The sequence below is a fragment of the Salvelinus alpinus genome, chromosome 31 (assembly GCF_045679555.1).
Source record: "Salvelinus alpinus chromosome 31, SLU_Salpinus.1, whole genome shotgun sequence".
NCBI classification, from domain to species: domain Eukaryota; kingdom Metazoa; phylum Chordata; class Actinopteri; order Salmoniformes; family Salmonidae; genus Salvelinus; species Salvelinus alpinus.
This window is the reverse complement of record NC_092116.1, coordinates 5,143,863-5,163,481: the sequence shown is the minus strand read 5'-3', so window position 1 is coordinate 5,163,481 and position 19,619 is coordinate 5,143,863. Positions and strand designations below refer to the sequence as shown.

The 19,619-nt window shown below is 45.0% G+C and overlaps 1 protein-coding gene across 3 annotated transcripts in view; it reads left to right on the top strand.

The window, feature by feature from the left end:
* The window catches only part of LOC139561160 (actin filament-associated protein 1-like), a 129,394-nt gene that overhangs the window by 60,192 nt on the left and 49,583 nt on the right, over nt 1-19,619 (top strand). Inside the window, exon 1 of one of the 3 annotated variants that reach the window (XM_071378071.1) lies at nt 9,529-10,156. The exons of 1 other annotated variant lie outside the window; for it this stretch is intronic. In XM_071378071.1, the coding sequence (XP_071234172.1) occupies nt 10,105-10,156 (52 nt within the window). In that variant the 5' untranslated portion in view covers nt 9,529-10,104. Of the gene's footprint in view, nt 1-9,528; nt 10,157-19,619 lie in introns of those variants that run through there. One more of the 3 variants, XM_071378073.1, reaches the window with a different exon arrangement.

The window sequence follows — 19,619 nt, the reverse complement described above, 5'->3', positions numbered from 1 at the left end:
CAGAATACCTGACCACTGTGACTGACCCAAACTTAAGGAAAGCTTTGACTATGTACAGACTCAGTGAGCATAGCCTTGCTATTGAGAAAGGCCGCCGTAGGCAGACATGGCTCTCAAGAGAAGACAGGCTATGTGCTCACTGCCCACAAAATGAGGTGGAAACTGAGCTGCACTTCCTAACCTCCTGCCCAATGTATGACCATATTAGAGAGACATATTTCCCTCAGATTACACAGATCCACAAAGAATTTGAAAACAAATCCAATTTTGATAAACTCCCATATCTACTGGGTGAAATTCCACAGTGTGCCATCACAGCAGCAAGATTTGTGACCTGTTGCCACAAGAAAAGGGCAACCAGTGAAGAACAAACACCATTGTAAATACAACCCATATTTATGCTTATTTATTTTAACTTGTGTGCTTTAACCATTTGTACATTGTTACAACACTGTATATATATAATATGACATTTGTAATGTCTTTCTTGTTTTGAAACTTCTGTATGTGTAATGTTTACTGTTAATTTGTATTGTTTATTTCACTTTTGTGTATTATCTACCTCACTTGCTTTGGCAATGTTAACACATGTTTCCCATGCCAATAAAGCCCCTTGAATTGAATTGAATTGAGAGAGAGAGAGAGGGACGGGAGAGAGAGAGAGGGACGGGAGAGAGAGAGAGAGGGACGGGAGAGAGAGAGAGAGGGACGGGAGAGAGAGAGAGAGGGACGGGAGAGAGAGAGAGAGAGAGGGACGGGAGAGAGAGAGAGAGACGGGAGAGAGAGAGAGAGGGACGGGAGAGAGAGAGACGGGAGAGAGGGAGAGAGAGAGAGGGAGAGAGAGAGAGAGAGAGAGAGAGAGAGAGAGAGAGAGAGAGAGAGAGAGAGAGAGAGAGAGAGAGAGAGAGAGAGAGAGAGAGAGAGAGAGAGAGAGAGAGAGAGAGAGAGAGAGAGAGAGAGAGAGAGAGAGAGAGAGAGAGAGAGAGAGAGAGAGAGAGAGAGAGAGAGAGAGAGAGAGAGATCATGGATTTGACTAGTTTGGAACGTTGAGGCTGGTTATTGTCGAAGATGTATAGGGGGTTCATATACACACTCTCTCTCTCTCTCTCTCTCTCTCTCTCTCTCTCTCTCTCTCTCTCTCTCTCTCTCTCTCTATCTATCTATCTCTCAAGGGAAGACATGCACTCACGCCTAGATGTATCTTTGTCAGTGAGAAGTCAGAAAGTCCCCATAGTCTTGTGTCATCAAAACTCTACAGCCAAACAGAAATGCTCTCTTTTGTTGCTGCTATTACACCACAGCAAGTTGGGCTGAAACGAACCGCACCGACTCTCATTCTTGACCTAGTTTTCCCTAATTTTTTTGGTCTCTGTAAAGGCATTGAGGCCTTTTTCAGTAAAGGCTCCTATACAGAGTCAGTGTAGATACAGGGCTTTCGGAAACTATTCAGACTCTTTGACTTTTTCCACATTTTGGTATGTTACAGCCTTATTCTAAAATAGATTAAATAGTTTTTTCCCCTCATCAATGTTTTATTTACTTTTATTTAAACTAGGCAAGTCAGTTAAGAACATTCTTATTTACAATGAATGCCTACCCCGGCAATGAATGCCTACCCCGGCAAGTCTTCTTGGGTCTGACGCTGCAAGCTTGGCACACCTGTATTTGGGGAGTTTCTCCCATTTTTCTCTGCAGTTCCTCTCAAGCTCTGTCAGGTTGGATGGGGAGCGTCGCTGCACAGCTATTTTCAGGTCTCTCCAGAGATGTTCGATCGGGTTCAAGTCCGGGCTTTGGCTGGGCCCCTCAAGGACATTCAGAGACTTGTCCCAAAGCCACTCCTGTGTTGTCTTTGCTGTGTGCTTAGTGTCGTTGTCCTGTTGGAAGGCGAACCTTCACCCCAGTCTGAGGTCCTGAGCACTCTGGAGCAGGTTTTCATCAAGGATCTCTCTGTACTTTGCTCCGTTCATCTTTCCCTCGATCCTGACTAGTCTCCCAGTCCCTGCCGCTGAAAAACATCCCCACAGCATGATGCTGCCACCACCATGCTTCACGGTAGGGATGATGCCAGGTTTCCTCCAGATATAACGCTTGGCATTCAGGGTAAAGAGTTCAATCTTGGTTTCATCATACCAGAGAATCTTGTTTCTCATGGTCTGAGAGTCTTTAGGTGCCTTTTGGAAAACTCCAAGCGGGCTGTCATGTGCCTTTTACTGAGGAGTGGCTTCCGTTTGGCCACTCTATCATAAAGGCCTGATTGGTGGAGTGCTGCAGAGATGGTTGTCATTCTGGAAGGATCTCCCATCGCCACAGAGGACCAAGACCCTTCTCCCCAGATTGGTCAGTTTGGCCGGCCTGCCAGCTCTAGGAAGAGTCTTGGTGGTTCCAAACTTCTATTTAAGAATGATGGAGGCCACTGTGTTCTTGTGGACCTTCAATGCTGCAGAAATGTGTTGGTACCCTTCCCCAGATCTGTGCCTCGACACAAGCTCTACGGACAATTCCTTCGACCTCATGGCTTGGTTTTTGCTCTGACATGCACTGTCAACTGTGGGACCTTTTATATACACAGGTGTGTGCCTTTCTAAATCATGTCCAATCAATTGAATTTACCACAGGTGGACTCCAATCAAGTTGTAGAAACATCTCAAGGATGATCAATGGAAACAGCATGCCATTGATGGTCTGAATACTTATTTAAATAAGGTATTTTGTAAAAAATAAATAAATCTGAACCTGTTTTTGATTTGTCATTATGGTGTGTTGTGTATAGATTGATGGAGTTGTTTTTATTTCATCCGTTTTAGAATAAAGCTGTGACATAACAAAACGTGGGAAAAGTCAAGGGGTCTGAAAACTTTCCGAAGGCGCTGTATGTTGTTTTACTCAGGCACAGCAGATCTGGCGGTATCAAATGACGCAACACCACCCCCTTTTCAATCAAAGGAATTATATTATACCTCCACTCCGGTAATAGAGACAGGCCTTAAAGGGGCTATTGCCTGCGGTGATGATGCTTCTTCCAGACCTGAAGCCACATTATGGTTTGCTGTAGTCTAGCTGCTGACGCACTATGCCAATACGTTTATATTGGCTTGATGTCACACACTTCCTGGCATGGAATGTGACGCTACGGGCTCGTCTGCACGGTGTGTGTGTGTGTGTGTGTGACATAGGGACCGAGAATCACTTCTCGTAAATGAACAGACCTACTAACCTGACACAATCAGCATGACCTGATTCCAAGGGGCTTTTGAGGATATATATATATTTTCTTTCCATGCATTTCTGAGCGGTTACAACCGTAAAAAGGGTTTAATTGGAGCCTGTTGGTCATACTGTATTAACTCGATGTGAATCGTCTGTACAGTGTGGCCGGCCGTATGGACAGACAAACAGGGATGGGGGTACATATCATTGGATTGCACACACGCACACACAAAACAATGCATGCCCACAAACACACACATGCGTGCACACACACACACACACAGACACATACACACTCAGGCCCGCACACATACGCACAAACACACACACACGCATCTCAATCCAGCCCCTGTCCCCCCAGCCTATATGCAAAATGCCACACGGAAATGATGGATCAAACATTACTCTGGTTATTGCTGAACAACAACATTTCAATATGGGCACACGGGCATCACTATCTTGATTGGATGGGTTTCCTGACATCACAACGGATCCGTTGCAGCACGTGGTGGTACGTTATGTAGATTGAGGTTCTCTCCTAATTTCTAATCCTGTCTACCCCCAAGCCACCCCCCTCTCAGTCAATTAGTCAGTCAGGCCCATATGGGGAACAAGCATAGGCCCAGACCCCCAGATGAACACAGACTGATTCCTCTCCTGGCCTGCTCTGCTCCAGGATTTAGTCTGGGGGGGAAAAACTCCTGCTTTGATCCTGACTAGTATTACAGTGCCAGCTATTGTGATGCAGCCAACTAGCAGATGGTTTGGAATCCGGAGGAATTCCTACAAATCCTTATCCCACATTTACGGGTTGTATTGTTGAAAAGATTACTATGTTGGATGTGAAAAAGAACACCTTGGTACTGTATAGTATTTGTTGTGAGAACACCATCTCCCCTAAACCTTTGCCAACATATGTTTTACTACTACTGTAGTGCCCTCCAGATTACATAAGATTAGTTGGTCCAAAAAGGAAGTTAATGAAATTGAGTTCTTGTCCTGTGTATTTGATCATCTGTGGCCTTGAGTTTGACCCAGGAAAGAGAGATGACTGTTTTTAGAGTTTTGCACTCCCTGTGGACCAGTGGTGTAAAGTACTTAAGTAAAACTACTTTAAAGTAGTACTTAAGTCGTTTTTTGGGGGTATTTCTATTTTTTGCCAACTTTTACTTCACTGCATTGCTAAAGAAAATAATGTACTTTTTACGCCATACAGTTTCCCTGACACCCAAAAGTACTCGTTACATTTTGACGGGAAAATGGTCGAATTCACACACTTATCAAGAGGTCCTCCCTACTGCCTCTGATCTGGTGGACTCGCGAAACAAATGAAATCACAAAACACAAATGCTTTGTTTGTAAATTATGTCTGAGTGTGCCCCTGGCTATCCGTCAATAAAAAGAAAAAAAAGAAAATTGTGCCATTTGGTTTACTTTTTGATACTTAAGTATATTTAAAACCAAATGCTTTTAGACTTTTACTCAAGTAGTATTTAACTGGGTGACTTTCACTTTTACTTGTCATTTTCTATTAAGGTATCTTTTACTTTTACTCAAGTATGACAATTGAGTACTTTTCCCACCACTGCTGTGGACTAGAGATACCACTCTTCCTCTGATGAAACAAATTCCACACAATCAAAGCCAACAACTTCAAAGGGATCCCCCGGGACTCTCTTTCATAACGCCTGTTCGAGGCGATAGAACGTTCCGCGCTGACTCTGAATCTGACGTTATAAAGTCAATGTGGGCCGCCATGTTGGGTGGATACGACCTCCTAGCACAGTGGCCAACCTTTACTGCTCTCAGATGGCCCCCCTGTGTGTAACTGGAGCCGGTGTAGGGAAGCAATCACTCCAGCACCTCCAGGGGGCCTAAACGCTTCATTAGAGGAGTGTTTGTTTAACGCCGCCCCTACCAAGAGGCCTAAACCCCCATCCCCCCCCTTAGCCACCACTCCTCAGCCTGTAAACCCCCTCCTTCCTGACTCCCTTCTGAGGCCCTGGTCTCCAACCTCTTGTGACCGGAGGTTCAGGGAGCGAGAGGGTGGGTCGTGCACCGTGAGGTCGGCAGGTCGACTGCTGTTTTGACAGGCGTGCCTGGAATACCGTAGGAGCGGTCCCTTTCTAAGGCTAGGGGTTAACACACAAAGTCAACATGGGCTGGGTCCTGACTGCTCTTTCCACACACACACACATGCAATCACACGCGAGAGCAAGCAGGCACGCACACACTCTATATCGTTTCTCCTCCTCCAATCTCACACACACATACACACACACTGTCGTCCTTAGTGCATTTGCTTCACTTGACACCTCCTGTCAGGGCGTCAGGTCTTTGTCCACATCTCTGACCCGTTAGCCCATTGACACAGCTGGAGAGGCTCAGCTTTGGGGGAGTTGGCTATCCCAGAGCGCACTGCTGGGGCTGCCGGCACGCCTGTCCTGACCTCCTATCAACCGGGCCCACGGCCCAGTTTCATCACCGCAGGCTGAACCACCTCTGAGACAAACACCCTCTCTCTCGCTCTTAAGTTTTGTATTTCTCTCCTCCTGTCGCTCTCATCCACACTTGTTCTCTCCCCCCACATTCTATCTTTACTCACTTTCACATTCTCTTTCTCTCCCTCTCTCTCGTTCACACTCTTTCTCCTACTTTCCCTCTATTTTTCTCTCTCCCATCACTCATTTTCTCTCCTTCACTCTATTTCTCTTAATCTCTCTTCTTTCCCCCTTTTCCCCCCCAAAGTGTCATGGCATCGTATTGCAGGATGACAGACTGTTTTGTGAGGGTTAGTGTGACCCAGAATATCTGGTTTCCTACCACTCTGTAGACCATTGACGTCCAGTCTCTCAACAGTGCTACTGACTCGGGACAAGGCCAGCGTTGTGCTACAACCCCAAGCTCTGTGTGCTTAATTCAATAAGGCAATCGGGGGGGGGGGGAGAGAAGGTTACTTGTGTCACGACTGTTTTGCGTAGAGCCTAGCATGTGTTTTGAGACATGTGACTCTGGCCCGATTGGCTACGTAGCCCATACAACTCGAACCCACCAACACACGCACGCACAAACAGACACATCATTTTCCATGGGGCAAGCCAAAGAGGAATTGTTTTCATGAATTAAGGTTTAAGTCGATCATCTTGATTCTATGGAGAGGATGATATAGTGTGATATAAAGAGATGGAGCAGCACCCTGTGTTATGAGACAGGGGACTAATATATTTGAATGTCAGTGACATGACAGTTTCATGGCTACAGTGCATGCAGCGGTGGTGTGTGTGTGTGTATCTCTATTAGATTAGATCTCAGTCATGCGGCCAAGCACTGACGTCAACACTGACTTTCACAAAAGCCCAGATCAGCCAAGAAAGAGTTGACGCAAGAGATAGAATCTCAGCATGTGTGTACATACATGTTTAGTTTAGTTTATTAGGATGCCCATTTAGCTACTGCACATGCAGCAGCTACTCTTCCTGGGGTCCACATAAAAGATACAAATACATGACAAAGTACAGAACAGTTTTAGACAAGGACATTACATTAAAAACTTGTTTCTTTTAAATGTATAGTTGTGTGTGTGAAGTTAAGGGCCAGGCGTGCTGCGTTGTTGTGAGTCTGCTGTAGCGTTACTAGGTCTTTCTGTGCTGCACCTGATCGTATTACCGGGCAGTAATCAAGACGTTCTGATCTTGTCCCAACTAGTAGAGTTGATCTTTGTGTCAAAAACGCAGATTACATTTTTTTTATTTTAAATAACAGACATACCTCTCCCTATCTTCACAAATACTTTGTCAACATGACTTGACCATGATAACTGACTATCCAATGTTACTCCTGGGAGGTGAGAGGGGAGGGGGGGGGGGTATTTTTGTAGCCATTTCCTAGTGACAGCCTTTGTACTGGCTACAAGTAGGACCGTCAACAGTTAATTTACACGATAGAGAAAAGTATCAGGTATTTCACCCAAATACAAATAAATGTATGTTTGTTCTGTGTCAAATTCCATTATTTTTCCAATGTTTGTTCTGTGTCAAATTCCATTATTTTTCCAATGTTAGATTGTATTTTTTCCCAGTAAGGTTCGATTGCGGGGCAGGACCAAGAGATATGAGAGTGATCCACCCTTGATAACCCAACAAGGGTGTTCTCTCCAACAAGGGTGTAGTGAGCCAGTCTGTTTTGATTTCAGTTTAGATGTTATGAAGAAGCGTATAACTTTCTTCCAACAGAATTCTCTCCATGACCTTGAGTAGGTGGAGCTATGTTGAGTCTCTAATATGTTCAACCATGTTTCATCAGTTATTTCAATGTTAAGTTCCTTCTCCCATTTCTGTTTAAAATATAGTTTGTAGGGTGATGGTCGGATTTGCGTTTATTGTCGAAGGAATGAGCGTTACACCGAGGCCTGTACTCTGGAACGGGATCGATTTGGTGGAGGGTCCGTCATTGTCTGGGGCGGTGTGTCACTGCATCATCGGATAGAGCTTGTTGTCATTGCAGGCAATCTCAACGCTGTGCGTTACAGGGAAGACATCCTCCTCCCTCATGTGGTACCCTTCCTGCAGACTCCTCCTGACATGACCCTCCAGCATGACAATGCCACCAGCCATACTGCTCGTTCTGTGCATGATTTCCTGCAAGACCGGAATGTCAGTGTTCTGCCATGGCCAGCAAAGAGCCCGGATCTCAAACCCATTGAGCACGTCTGGGACCTGTTGGATCGCAGGGTGAGGGCTAGGGCCATTCCCCCCCAGAAATGTCCGGGAACTTGCAGGTGCCTTGGTGGAAGTGTGGGGTAACATATCACAGCAAGAACTGGCAAATCTGGTGCAGTCCATGAGGATGAGATGCACTGCGGTACTTAAAGCAGCTGGTGGCCACAACAGATACTGACTGTTACTTTGGATTTTGACCCCCCCCCCCCCCCCCCCTTTGTTCAGGGATTCATTATTCCAATTCTGTTAGTCACATGTCTGTGGAACTTGTTCAGTTTATGTCTCCGTTGTTGAATCTTGTTATGTTCATACAAATATTTACACATGTTAAGTTAAGAGGACGTTTCTTTTTTTTGCTGAAGTTTACATGATTCCATATGTGTTATTTCATAGTTCTGATGTCTTCACTACTATTCCACAATGTAGAAAATAGTAAAAAAATAAAGAAAAACCCTTGAATGAGAAGGTGCGTCCAAACTTTTGACCGGTACCGTGTGTGCAGTCAAACAAGGGTTGAAGGTTCACACCTTGCATGGTCGCACTGTAGCTCATATCCTTTCTAACACACACACACACACACACACACACACACACACACACACACACACACACACACACACACACACACACACACACACACACACACACCTCTCCAATTGGCCCATTCGTTGCACCACATCTTTAACACTATAATCAGTGCAATCACTCCTTCGCCACCCTAAAGCTCAGCTTCTTCCCCTGAAGCAACATTTGTGGTTTTATTTCACACTACCCAAAGTCTGCTCTCAGCTCAAGAAGCACTCCTCCCACTATTTGCAATGAACCCATGGTAGGTGCATCTGGACTGCACCCCATAATACCCTGCCTACCGTAATGAACACTAGCTCTAAGGAATGCCATCTCGGGTTCTACTAAGGCCTTGAAAATACTCTACGTCATTGACAACCTGTGTCTTGCTGCATTTTTGTTTTCGCCTGACTGTTGGCAAAAGAAAAGTGAGATGCGAGTGAGATGAAAATCCACCGTTCTTCTGTTTTGAGGATTGTACCACCTTGTTGTGATAGCCCTGCCCAAAGAAATCAGCTCCTACCCCAAAATGTGTGTGGTCCTTTTCTGACAATTTTTTACCAAACCCAAACCTCTAATCTACTAACATACAGTAGACGTGAAGGTTAGGTTGGTTTGTTTTTGCATAGCTAGGCACACACCCTCAAGTGTTTAGTTTATAGTCCAGAAAAGCCTTAATTACATATGATTTAGTTTCAATGTGTCAATTTACACATGGTAAAACTTTTCAGTTCTGAACCAGCGTTTCTAGGCTACAGCCTATGCAATACAACAGACCTTGTTTTGTTGAGTCTGAGTTGGGTGAGGTATTATACAGTATCCTTGTATTTCAACTTGAGCCCCACTCTCATATCTGTCATTGGCTGGCTGTTGTTCTCCCCTCTGGACACAAAACCGTGTGACGGGTGCAGTGAGGGACGCGGACGGTCCTTAATGACCTACTATTACCATAAACTGCCGATTTTCCCCCATCCCTAGGGGCGAGCCAGCCTGAGTTCAATAACCCATCTGCCGCTGGGGAAAAGGGGGAGAACTCCGAACTGGGCCAGCCCTGCCTGCCTGCCTGATGTTTTTACATTTTCTTCACTTCGTTAACTGCACACTGGAATACGAGCCCGAGAGCTGGGTGGAGAGAAAAGGGGTCGCGTCTCACCTTTCAGCTAAGATAGAGAGGGGGAGATGTTCGAAAAGTTCAGTCTGCCCTCGGCGCGCTTGCTTGCAAGGCACGACTAGCCCTCTCATTATTGGCCGCCTGTCAGCACCGTAACAGACTGCAGATGCAAGCATTCAAACAAGATCCGCTCCGTTTCTGAGCTGAGCAGACCATGCAGGCACAGGCAGTTTGAGTAGGTTTTGAAAGAGGGAGGACGGAAGGAAGGAAGTAAAGAGGGAAAAGAGCCGGAGAAAAGTTTGTTAGGAGACTCGTGACGGAGACGTTACCGGTTGGTCGTAAAGCGCACGGTTAAAGCCTGTTCAGAGCTGGTATCGCGGGACAAATCTATCAAAGAAACATACAAGGGTCCGTCATTGGCTGCTGACCCGTGGAGAGGGGGATTTTATTGATATTCGACAGCTGCCGGGCACTCGCCTGCTTCTGTTTGCTGGGATTTAGATGCGTTGGGAAGCCACCATGCAGAGCGATCCCATTTTGTTCGCTTCCAGGGGTGAGTGTATTCAAACGTCAGCATGCGTTTTTGGTTCAGGGCTTCAACAGCTGGCCACTGTAAATATTGATATGTGTCTGACACATCTATTTACAATCTCCCCTTGAGAGCTGCTGGTTTTAAAACGAAACGAGTTCAATAGCCAACACACTTACTGGAAGTGAACATATAATTACATATAATTCCTTGATGATGCATTAGACTAGGCCTATTATTGTATAATAATGTAACGTTATATCCTAATAATAAACAATGCATTGTTGCTAATCATTATCACCCCGCATTGTACATTGCCATTGCAGCTTTGCTATAATGAAAACTCATTAAATGAATTATTCTGTGTGCAGTTATAATAATAGTTCCTCTCATAACAGAGAGAGCGAGAGGTTGCTGGAGCCTGGAAAGATTGCTGGCCACCGCTGGCTCCTGACAGTGTCATTAGGGTCGTGGTTTTGTTGTCCATGGAATTATGCGTCGCGACTAGAGCGTAGCTAGTTGCAACCTGAGCCCTCCCCGCCCTCTCCCCTTTCTGACCCCGGGCAACACTGATGAATAGCAGCCCTCTCAGCGTCCAGGCAGTCCCTCATGATAATCACTGGATTGTGCTGTCGCTGGGCGCAGCTGCCGCCCGCTGGCTCGGGACGAAGTGACCAGTGACCGCTTCGTTCCAGGGGAGCGCACTTGGAGCTCCTACAGTATGGTGTGCATGAGTTTTACGCGCTCATTGATTTGGGTGGATTACTTTTGTTGCTGTACCACCAATTCAACCAGGGCATCATAGTTTATAATATATCATAACAGTTATGGAACGCTTTTGTTTATTTTCCAATGTTATTCGAAATCAGATTTTGTTTCTCCGATTAGGTTTATTCTATACAAATTAAGCGATTTTTCTATGATATTACTTACACAAATGATTGTGGTGGTGTCACTCAACTCATCCGTTACATAGGCCCACATAGCTAAGGTCAACCTAGAGGTAATGTAAGCTTTTCCCTGAGGTCAACAACATAGTCGTGGTATGACAACACCAAGTGGCTCCATATCTCTTGTTTCTCTGCAGGAGACCGTATCCCTACAATAACAAAACCTGGCTCCACTGTTACCCTCCTCTATCCTCGGGTTGGCAGCTGCGTGGTATCAGGTAGCTTGGCAATTTATCGCAGCTTAACATTTGGTAGGGTCACCGACAGACATCCATTGTGTAGTAATGCTGTAATCTCATCTCCACGCCACATGAGAATGTGGGAAGTGTGTTTTGGCTCAAGGGCTGGGACATGGAGAGGGTGTTTTTTAAAGTTTTGCCTTGTGATCAGCCTATCCACAAGTGGGGGTACTAGCAGCAGGCAAACTTGGCAGTTGGAAAGAAATCCCTTTCTGTCCCTGTTTCTAAAACTCTTACGTGGTGCCATTTTGGGGGCAATATGAATGGAGTGTTAATGTGTTTATTATCGTAGTTTCCCCTCGGTCGGAAACCCTCAGACGATATGGCTTTAATTGGCACCGCGTTGGGTGCCTGTGATGTGGCCATGGTGTCAGCAATTTGGCTCCCTTCGTTCGTTGGCCCATTTGGTTCTGTTTTAGCGAAAAGGGGGTCCCCCTCTCTTTTAGAACCCCACTCAGCACTCCAATGATGATGGATTTGTAAAGGCTTTCTTGTGTCAAAAAATAAACGGGACCCCCTTTCAATGGCAGGAAAACCCGATCCACAGAGGAGGAGAAGAGAGAGGAAGAAAAATGAGTTCATAATCCCCCCTCATCAAAGTCAATCTGTCAGTGAACTGGCATGCAGGCACAGAGTTGAATTCCAACCCAAATTGGAGACCCCTAGCCGCCTCTCCATTCCTGTCAATAGCCTTATGCACATTGGAAAACCATTGTGATGAAGAGCCATATGTAGACTTATATAAGAGTTGTGTCATACAGTGTAACTGTCATGCATTGCGACTGTCATATGGTGTGGCCATCATATAGTTTAACTGTGCCTTTTTGTCCAACACAAATCCAAAGCCTTTTGACTTGATATAATTGCATGTGGACACACTACGAAAACGTAAATCGTGAACCAAGATTAGGCTTGATGTAGCATTGGTTTCACAGGGACATCTGATTTAATTTCCGAATGCATGCAGTATTAGCAATCATAAATAACTACTCCTGCTTTCCTTGGTAATATCCTCAGGGCAATAACTGATGCTGTTGATAACTCCTGATTAGCCCTTAGCCTGATTATAAAAGGCTTAGCATCTGTAAGAGGATGAGCTGGTTAGCGAGTTTGATTATCTGCCTGGGGTGAAGATGTACATTTGGTCCGGATAGAACCAACACCATCGCGAGAGGGTTTTGTTGGGGTCTGGCATTGCCAAATGGGGGGGAGGGTGGGTCCGATTGGGAGGGGCGCAAGAGTAGCTCTTGAGAAACACGCCATCAACAACATGACTGGGGTGGAAAGGGGGTTGCGGTCGGTGCTGGGTGGAGTCTAATGGGAATAGATGCTTTTAAATACTGTCTGGTTAGGAGCTGTCAATCAAAGCGGAGCGGTTTCCCTTTGAGCGTCACAGCAGATAACTTGGCATTAGGCCAATACATGGATGGCTCTCTAGCTTTACCACAAACGTGAAGTATGGCACGGGAGCCTACATGCTCAGCTCATCCACCTCCTTCTGACTCTGATAGACTACATCAGCCACGCTGTCCTCTTTTGACTTTCCTTCTTTCTTTATTGGTTGAATGCAAATGGCTGGTGACATAACTAAAGTCCAGGTTGGGATGGGATGCCCTCCCCTGGCACCACCAAATCTCCTCAGGCCACTCCATTCCTCCAAGAAAGATGAGTCCAACCCTGAAATCCAGAGCCTCTAACCACCATCCTCTCCTGTGTTCTTTTCTTCCCTCCATCCCCTGTCGGTGGTGTGCTTTCACGTCGAGTGCTCTGTAATTATCCCCTTACACAGATACTGGAGGAGCTTCACTCTCTCTTTCTCTCACGCCTGCCCTCTCCCTCCATCTCTCTCTCTCCATTCCTTCCTTCTCTCTCTCTCCATTCCTTCCTGCCCTCTTTCTCCATTCCTTCCTGCCCTCTCTCTCTCTCTCTCCATTCCTTCCTACCCTCTCTCTCTCCCTCTCCACTGCCTCTCTCTCTCTCTATGAACTACAGACTCTGGTTCCCTTCTCTCAGATGACGGGTAGGTTTTGAGGTCCAGATCAGTCCGACTCAGATGTTTGTGGTTTGGCACATCTGCTTGTGAAACCACCTGTGTGCCTGATAGAGATGATGTAGTCCCACTGCGATGTTCCCTTGGCGTTCTCCATGGAACACAGAGCCCTGGTAATTACAGGCCAGGATAGCGATTGCTTGTCTCTCATCGTGAGCTAATGCAGCCACCGATCTCATCATCTTACAGTACATGGGTTGGGTTCTCCGGGGGGAAAGGACCCGGAAGCGCGAGTGTTTTTATTGAAGGTTTATTAAAGGTCCGTTGCGTCTCTATGACCGTGATTTGATGTGATGTTCACCCTTTTGATCGGGGTGATCGTGGCCTGCAGGCCCGACTCTTGTCTCCACGGAGTTTAGAGGATTGTTAAGGTAGAAATAGGATGTATAGAACTGGCACGATTCCCTACTCTAAATGACAGGGAATCATGTATGTTCTACACACCACATTTCTGTCTGACTTGCTGTGTAATCTACGAAAAGAGTCCCAGGTGAGCTTTTCTGGGTCAAACAGGGGCTCCAGGGAGAGAGTTCCAGGGGCCCAGGGGAGGTAGCGTGTTTCCCCCCGCACTGGGCTTCCTCTCTCTGAGTGTGGGCGTAGGCCGACTGGAGGAAAATGTGCTGACTCAGACCCTGGAGTAAGGCACTCAGTTCACCCCAACGGAGGGAAGGAGGGAAGGAGAGAAGGGGGAAAAGTTCCAATCCAGAGACGAGGGCAGACGAAGGAGGAGGGGCACAGTAGGAGGGTCAGCTGGAAGAGCCAGCTGTAGCGTGTGTGTGTGTGTGTGTGTGTGTGTGTGTGTGTGTTGGGGGTTGATATAAGGAGCTGTGTGCAACCAGTGTTGAGCGATGCCCTGTTGTGTGGCGGCGACTGAAGCGAGGGGGGTAACCATGGCGATGCCAGACCATAAACCACCCCAAATTAACGTCACAAACGTCCAACTGCAACATTCTGCCCACAGCGCAACAGATTATGTGGCTGTTCCCTATATCCCACAATGACACTGGATATATTGCATTTGCTGATTTACCATTGACATTCTGCGGACTAGTAAACTCAACCATACCTGCGCTGCAAGCAAACTATGTTTGGTGGTCCATGTCCGCAGTGCATACACTAACCAGCCTGTCATTGGTCCAGGTCTACAGTATCTTATGCCCATTGGCTCAGTCAACACACGGAGTCATCAGACGTCAAAGTGGAGCAGGCTGCCGCCTTGATCCGAAGAACACCAGAGCTCCCCCAGAAGCCTGGCTCGAGTTTCTCAAACAGACACGATGTCAGATTACATAGGCTTTATGATCTAGCCTTTATGATCTATGGTCTAGACGACTAGTTGTAGGACACATGTGGGCGTCATACGATAGCTCAATACAGACTGGTTACAGGATGGATAATGACAATGCGCTCTCTAATTTGTGTAAATACACCCACTGGTTTTCCTGTATTCTAAGGGTGAGTTTGGGTTGTGTTTGTAGGCTACACAATGGGGAAAATAAACAATGAGTGTACAAAGACATTAAGAACACCTTCCTAGTATTGGGTTGTGGCACTCATTTTGCCCACAGCACAGCCTCAATTCGTCAGGGAATGGAGTCTACAAGGTTTCGAAAGCGTTCCACAGGGATGCTGTCCCATGTTGACACCAATGTTTCCCACAGTTGTGTCAAGTTGACTGGAGGTCCTTTGGGTGGTGGGCCGTTCTTGATTCACGCGGGAAACTGTTGAGAGTGAAAAGCCCAGCAGCGTTGCAATTCTTGACACAAACTAGTGCTCCTGGCACCTACTACCATACCTGGTTCGAAGGCACGTACATATTTTCTTGACCATTCACCCTCTGAATGGCACACATACACCATGTCTCAATTGTCTCAAAGCTTAAAAATGATTTAAGCTGTCTCCTCCCGTTCATCTACACTGATTTGGAGTGGATTTAACAAGTGACATCAATGAGGGATCATAGCTTTCACCTGGATTCACCTGGTCAGTCTGTCATGGAAAGAGAAGGTGTATGTATTGCTATATTTAGTTCCTGTATGACATTTTAAGTGTGTCTTAATAGAGTAGTAACACATTTTGTTATGGAAAATGCTATTTAAGGTGAGAGGGAAAAACATCTGGTTTATGTTCTGGTCCTTTGTAGCCGTGTCCTTTGTTTGTAGCTGTGTGTATTTGACAGTGTCTGTCTGTCTCTCATTTACAAATGGTGTCTGTAGCACACCCACCCCTTCTGCTGTGTTTAGTCTGGGGACGTGACAGCCTTTCAACTCAGGACCAGCGCCACACACACACACACTGCCTAGGGCCTCTATCATCGGAGTGACAGGAGATGGCAGAGTAGTGTTCAAGGACCTGTCAGACATCAAGACACACGCATGCACACACACACACACACACACACACACACACACACACACACACACACACACACACACACACACACAAAACAACAAAAATAAGAAGGGTTCAGTTGAAGTCGGAAGTTTACATACACCTTAGCCAAATACACTTAAACTCAGTTTTTCACAATTCCTGACATTTAATCCTAGAAAAAATCCCCTGTCTTAGGTCAGTTAGGATCACCACTTTATTTTAAGAATGTGAAATGTCAGAATAATAGTAGAGTGATTTATTTCAGCTTTTACATACACCCAATTAGTATTTGGTAGCATTGTCTTTAAATTGTTTAACTTGGGTCAGACGTTTCGGGCATCCTTCCACAAGCTTCCCACAATAAGTTGGGTGAATTTTGGCCCATTCCTCCTGACAGAGCTGGTGTAACTGAGTCAGGTTTGTAGGCCTCCTTGCTCGCACACGCTTTTTCAGTTCTGCCCACAAATTTTCTATAGGATTGAGGTCAGGGCTTTGTGATGGCCACTCCAATACCTTGACTTTGTTGTCCTGAAGCCATTTTTCCACAACTTTGGAAGTATGCTTGGGGTAATTGTCCATTTTGAAGACCCATTTGCGACCAAGCTTCAACTTCCTGACTGATGTATTGAGATGTTGCTTCAATATATCCACATAATTTTCCTGCTTCATGACGCCATCTATTTTGTGAAGTGCACCAGTCCCTCTTGCAGTAAAGCAGCCCCACAACATGATGCTGCCACCCCCGTGCTTCACGGTTGGGATGGTGTTCTTCGGCTTGCAAGCATCCCCCTTTTTCCTCCAAACATAACGATGGTCATTATGGCCAAACAGTTCTATTTAGTTTTTCATCAGACCAGAGGACATTTCTTCAAAAAGTACGATCTTTGTCCCCATGTGCAGTTGCAAACCGCAGTCTGGCATTTTTATGGTGGTTTTAGAGCAGTGGCTTCTCCCTTGCTGAGTGGCCTTTCAGGTTATGTCGATATAGGACTCGTTTTACTGTGTATTTAGATACTTTTGTACGTGTTTCCTCCAGCATCTTCACAAGGTCCTTTGCTGTTGTTCTGGGATTGATTTGCATTTTTAGCACCAAAGTACGTTCATCTCTAGGAGACAGAACGTGTCTCCTTCCTGAGAGGTATGACGGCTGCGTGGTCCCATGGTGTTTATACTTGCATACTATTGTTTGTACAGATGAACGTGTACAGGCGTTTGGAAATTGCTCCCAAGAATGAACCAGACTCTTGGAGGTTCACCATTTTTTTCTGAGGTCTTGGCTGATTCCTTTTGATTTTCCCATGATGTCAAGCAAAGAGGCACTGAGTTTGAAGGTAGACCTTGAAATACATCCACAGGTACACCTCCAATTGACTCAAATGATGTCAATTAGCCTATCAGAAGCTTCTAAAGCCATGACATAATTTTCTGGAATTTCCCAAGCTGTTTAAAAGCACAGTCAACTTAGTGTATGTAAACTTCTGACCCACTGGAATTGTGATACAGTGAATAATAAGTTAAATAATCTGTCTGTAAACAATTGTTGTAAAAATTACTTGTGTCATGCACAAAGTAGATGTCCTAACTGACTTGCCAAAACTTTGTTTGTTACCAAGAAATTTGTGGAGTGGTTGAAAAGCTAGTTTTAATGACGCCAACATAAGTGTATGTAAACTTCCCACTTCAACTGTACTTGTTTAGTCCTTGGCTATGCCCCACCTCTCTCTAGAATTTAATTTTAAAAAGCTATTTTCACATCAGCAGTTGTCACCAAGTGCTTATACATGTGAACACAAGACGGGACAATATATGGAATTTGGTTTCATCCGTGTTATCTTTCTAAACAATAAAATGGAACAGAATGACATATAACCAGGATTGAAACCCAGCCTAAAATCCTCGCTCTCGCTCTCTCTCTAGAAAATCTATTTTATTTATTATAGTGATTAAGGAGTAACATTAAAAACAGACTAATAGGACACGCCAACATTAGATAACTATACAGAAAACACCAAAATTACTGAAATAAGTCAACCAAGTCAATGATGAGAGAATAGTTCGATTAAATGATAATTGAACCTAGAGGTTTTGAGTTCAAATCTCAAGTGAGGTCATGTTGAATAATAATGACTGTATAAATGGACATGCACAATGTGACCATGTATGTCAACGTGTGTAAAATATTTAAGTTGAAAACATTGTATGTTCAAAGCACGGTTTGTGTCTGTGTGTGTACTTTAAAGTACTGCTTAAGTCGTTTTAGTATCTGTACTTTACATTACTATTTTACATTTTTTTAAACTTTTACTTTTACTCCACTACATTTCTAATGAAATTAATGTATTATTTTACCGGGTGACTTTTACTTGAGTCATTTTCTATTAAGTTATCTTTACTTTTACTCAAGTATGACAATTGGGTACTTTTTCACTACTGGTAACCAGTTGCCCAGCACTTTTTTTACCCAAATATAATGTATAGTTGAATGAGCATATGAGAAGTTTTGTCAAGTTAGAGGTAGGTTTGGGCCAAATATATATTTTTATGTGGAACCAGTTACTTAATAATAATTTGAAGCAACTTAAATGTTGTTGTTGCAGTGTACCAGCAAGAAAGTGGTAAGTAAGGCTCTGTTTGAAAGGGGTTCATATAAACATTGCCTTGTATTTTTTTTACAGGAAATATACCAGAACTTTTTGTCTGAAATCGGTATCTGTCTCTCTCCCTCTCCCTCTCTCCCCCCTCCTCTCTCAAAAGATAATAAGATTACAACAGGAATGTGTGAAACTGCTGTTTGTACAGCTATAGAGAAGGACTCCCAGTCTTCTCCATAGCTGTGAGAGTAAAATATGGATGTGTGTTCTAACCTCGTAAATGTCTCTGGCAGACAACGGTACGCACCAATCTCAATGCCAGACGCACTGATCAAAGGTTTAGGCCACCACTTCCCAAACTGTACATCACTATCATTAATAGAGCTGTCAAGGGGGTCCTTCAGGCTTTTATAGGGCCTACTAGATGTTATATCATCGCAGGTGTCTTGCAAAAACAATACGTGCTGTACGTCTATTGAGACTATGCCCAAATCACTCTCTACTGCTGTGTGTTGAACATTCCAAACCGTTTCGTTAGCTGTCAGTCAGATTTCACATGTGGGGGGGATGCGGATAATTGCATTACCATTTGCTATGACATAATGCATTACTCAATAGGTGTATCACCCTAGAAATTGCATTGCTTCTCACCGAGTTCAACTGAACTGATTTTAATGGAATCATTCAAAACGCACAAGCATGGTCTGTGAGGAATTATGCCTTTTGCAGGGGTTAAATGATTCAGATAGTTTCATCGCGAGTGTGTGTGTGTTTTTCTGTCATAGCGGGAGGCCTGGGGAATTCTCTACAGAACAAACCACATATAGGACCTCTGATTATATGCTTAGCTAACCAACCATAACTTCTAGGGGCCTGTCCGTGAACGTCCACTATTTAGAGTTCATACGACGTCGTCAGCAATAAAAACATGTTTATTACGCGTTCCGCTGCAACTGAAAGGGCCGAGCCATGAAAGATAGAGGTGTGTGTTCTTCATCGACAGAGGAGTTGTGTATTGATGCGCAGAGCCGAACACGCGTATCACCGCCATAACTCGACGTGACGCGACCCATACCCTTTTCTCGCTCCCAGTGAGAGACACACACACACCTCAACATCCAGCGATGCCTTTATATGGGCTGTACCTAGTGTTTGTCTACAAATAAGGTTCGTGAATGTATATGTTCCCAGAGCTGCAAATCAACTTTGATGCCAGGGCAGATTCCTCAGGTCTAATGCCAGTGCCAGCCTCGGTTGGGCAACTCTTAATTTACACACAGCTTT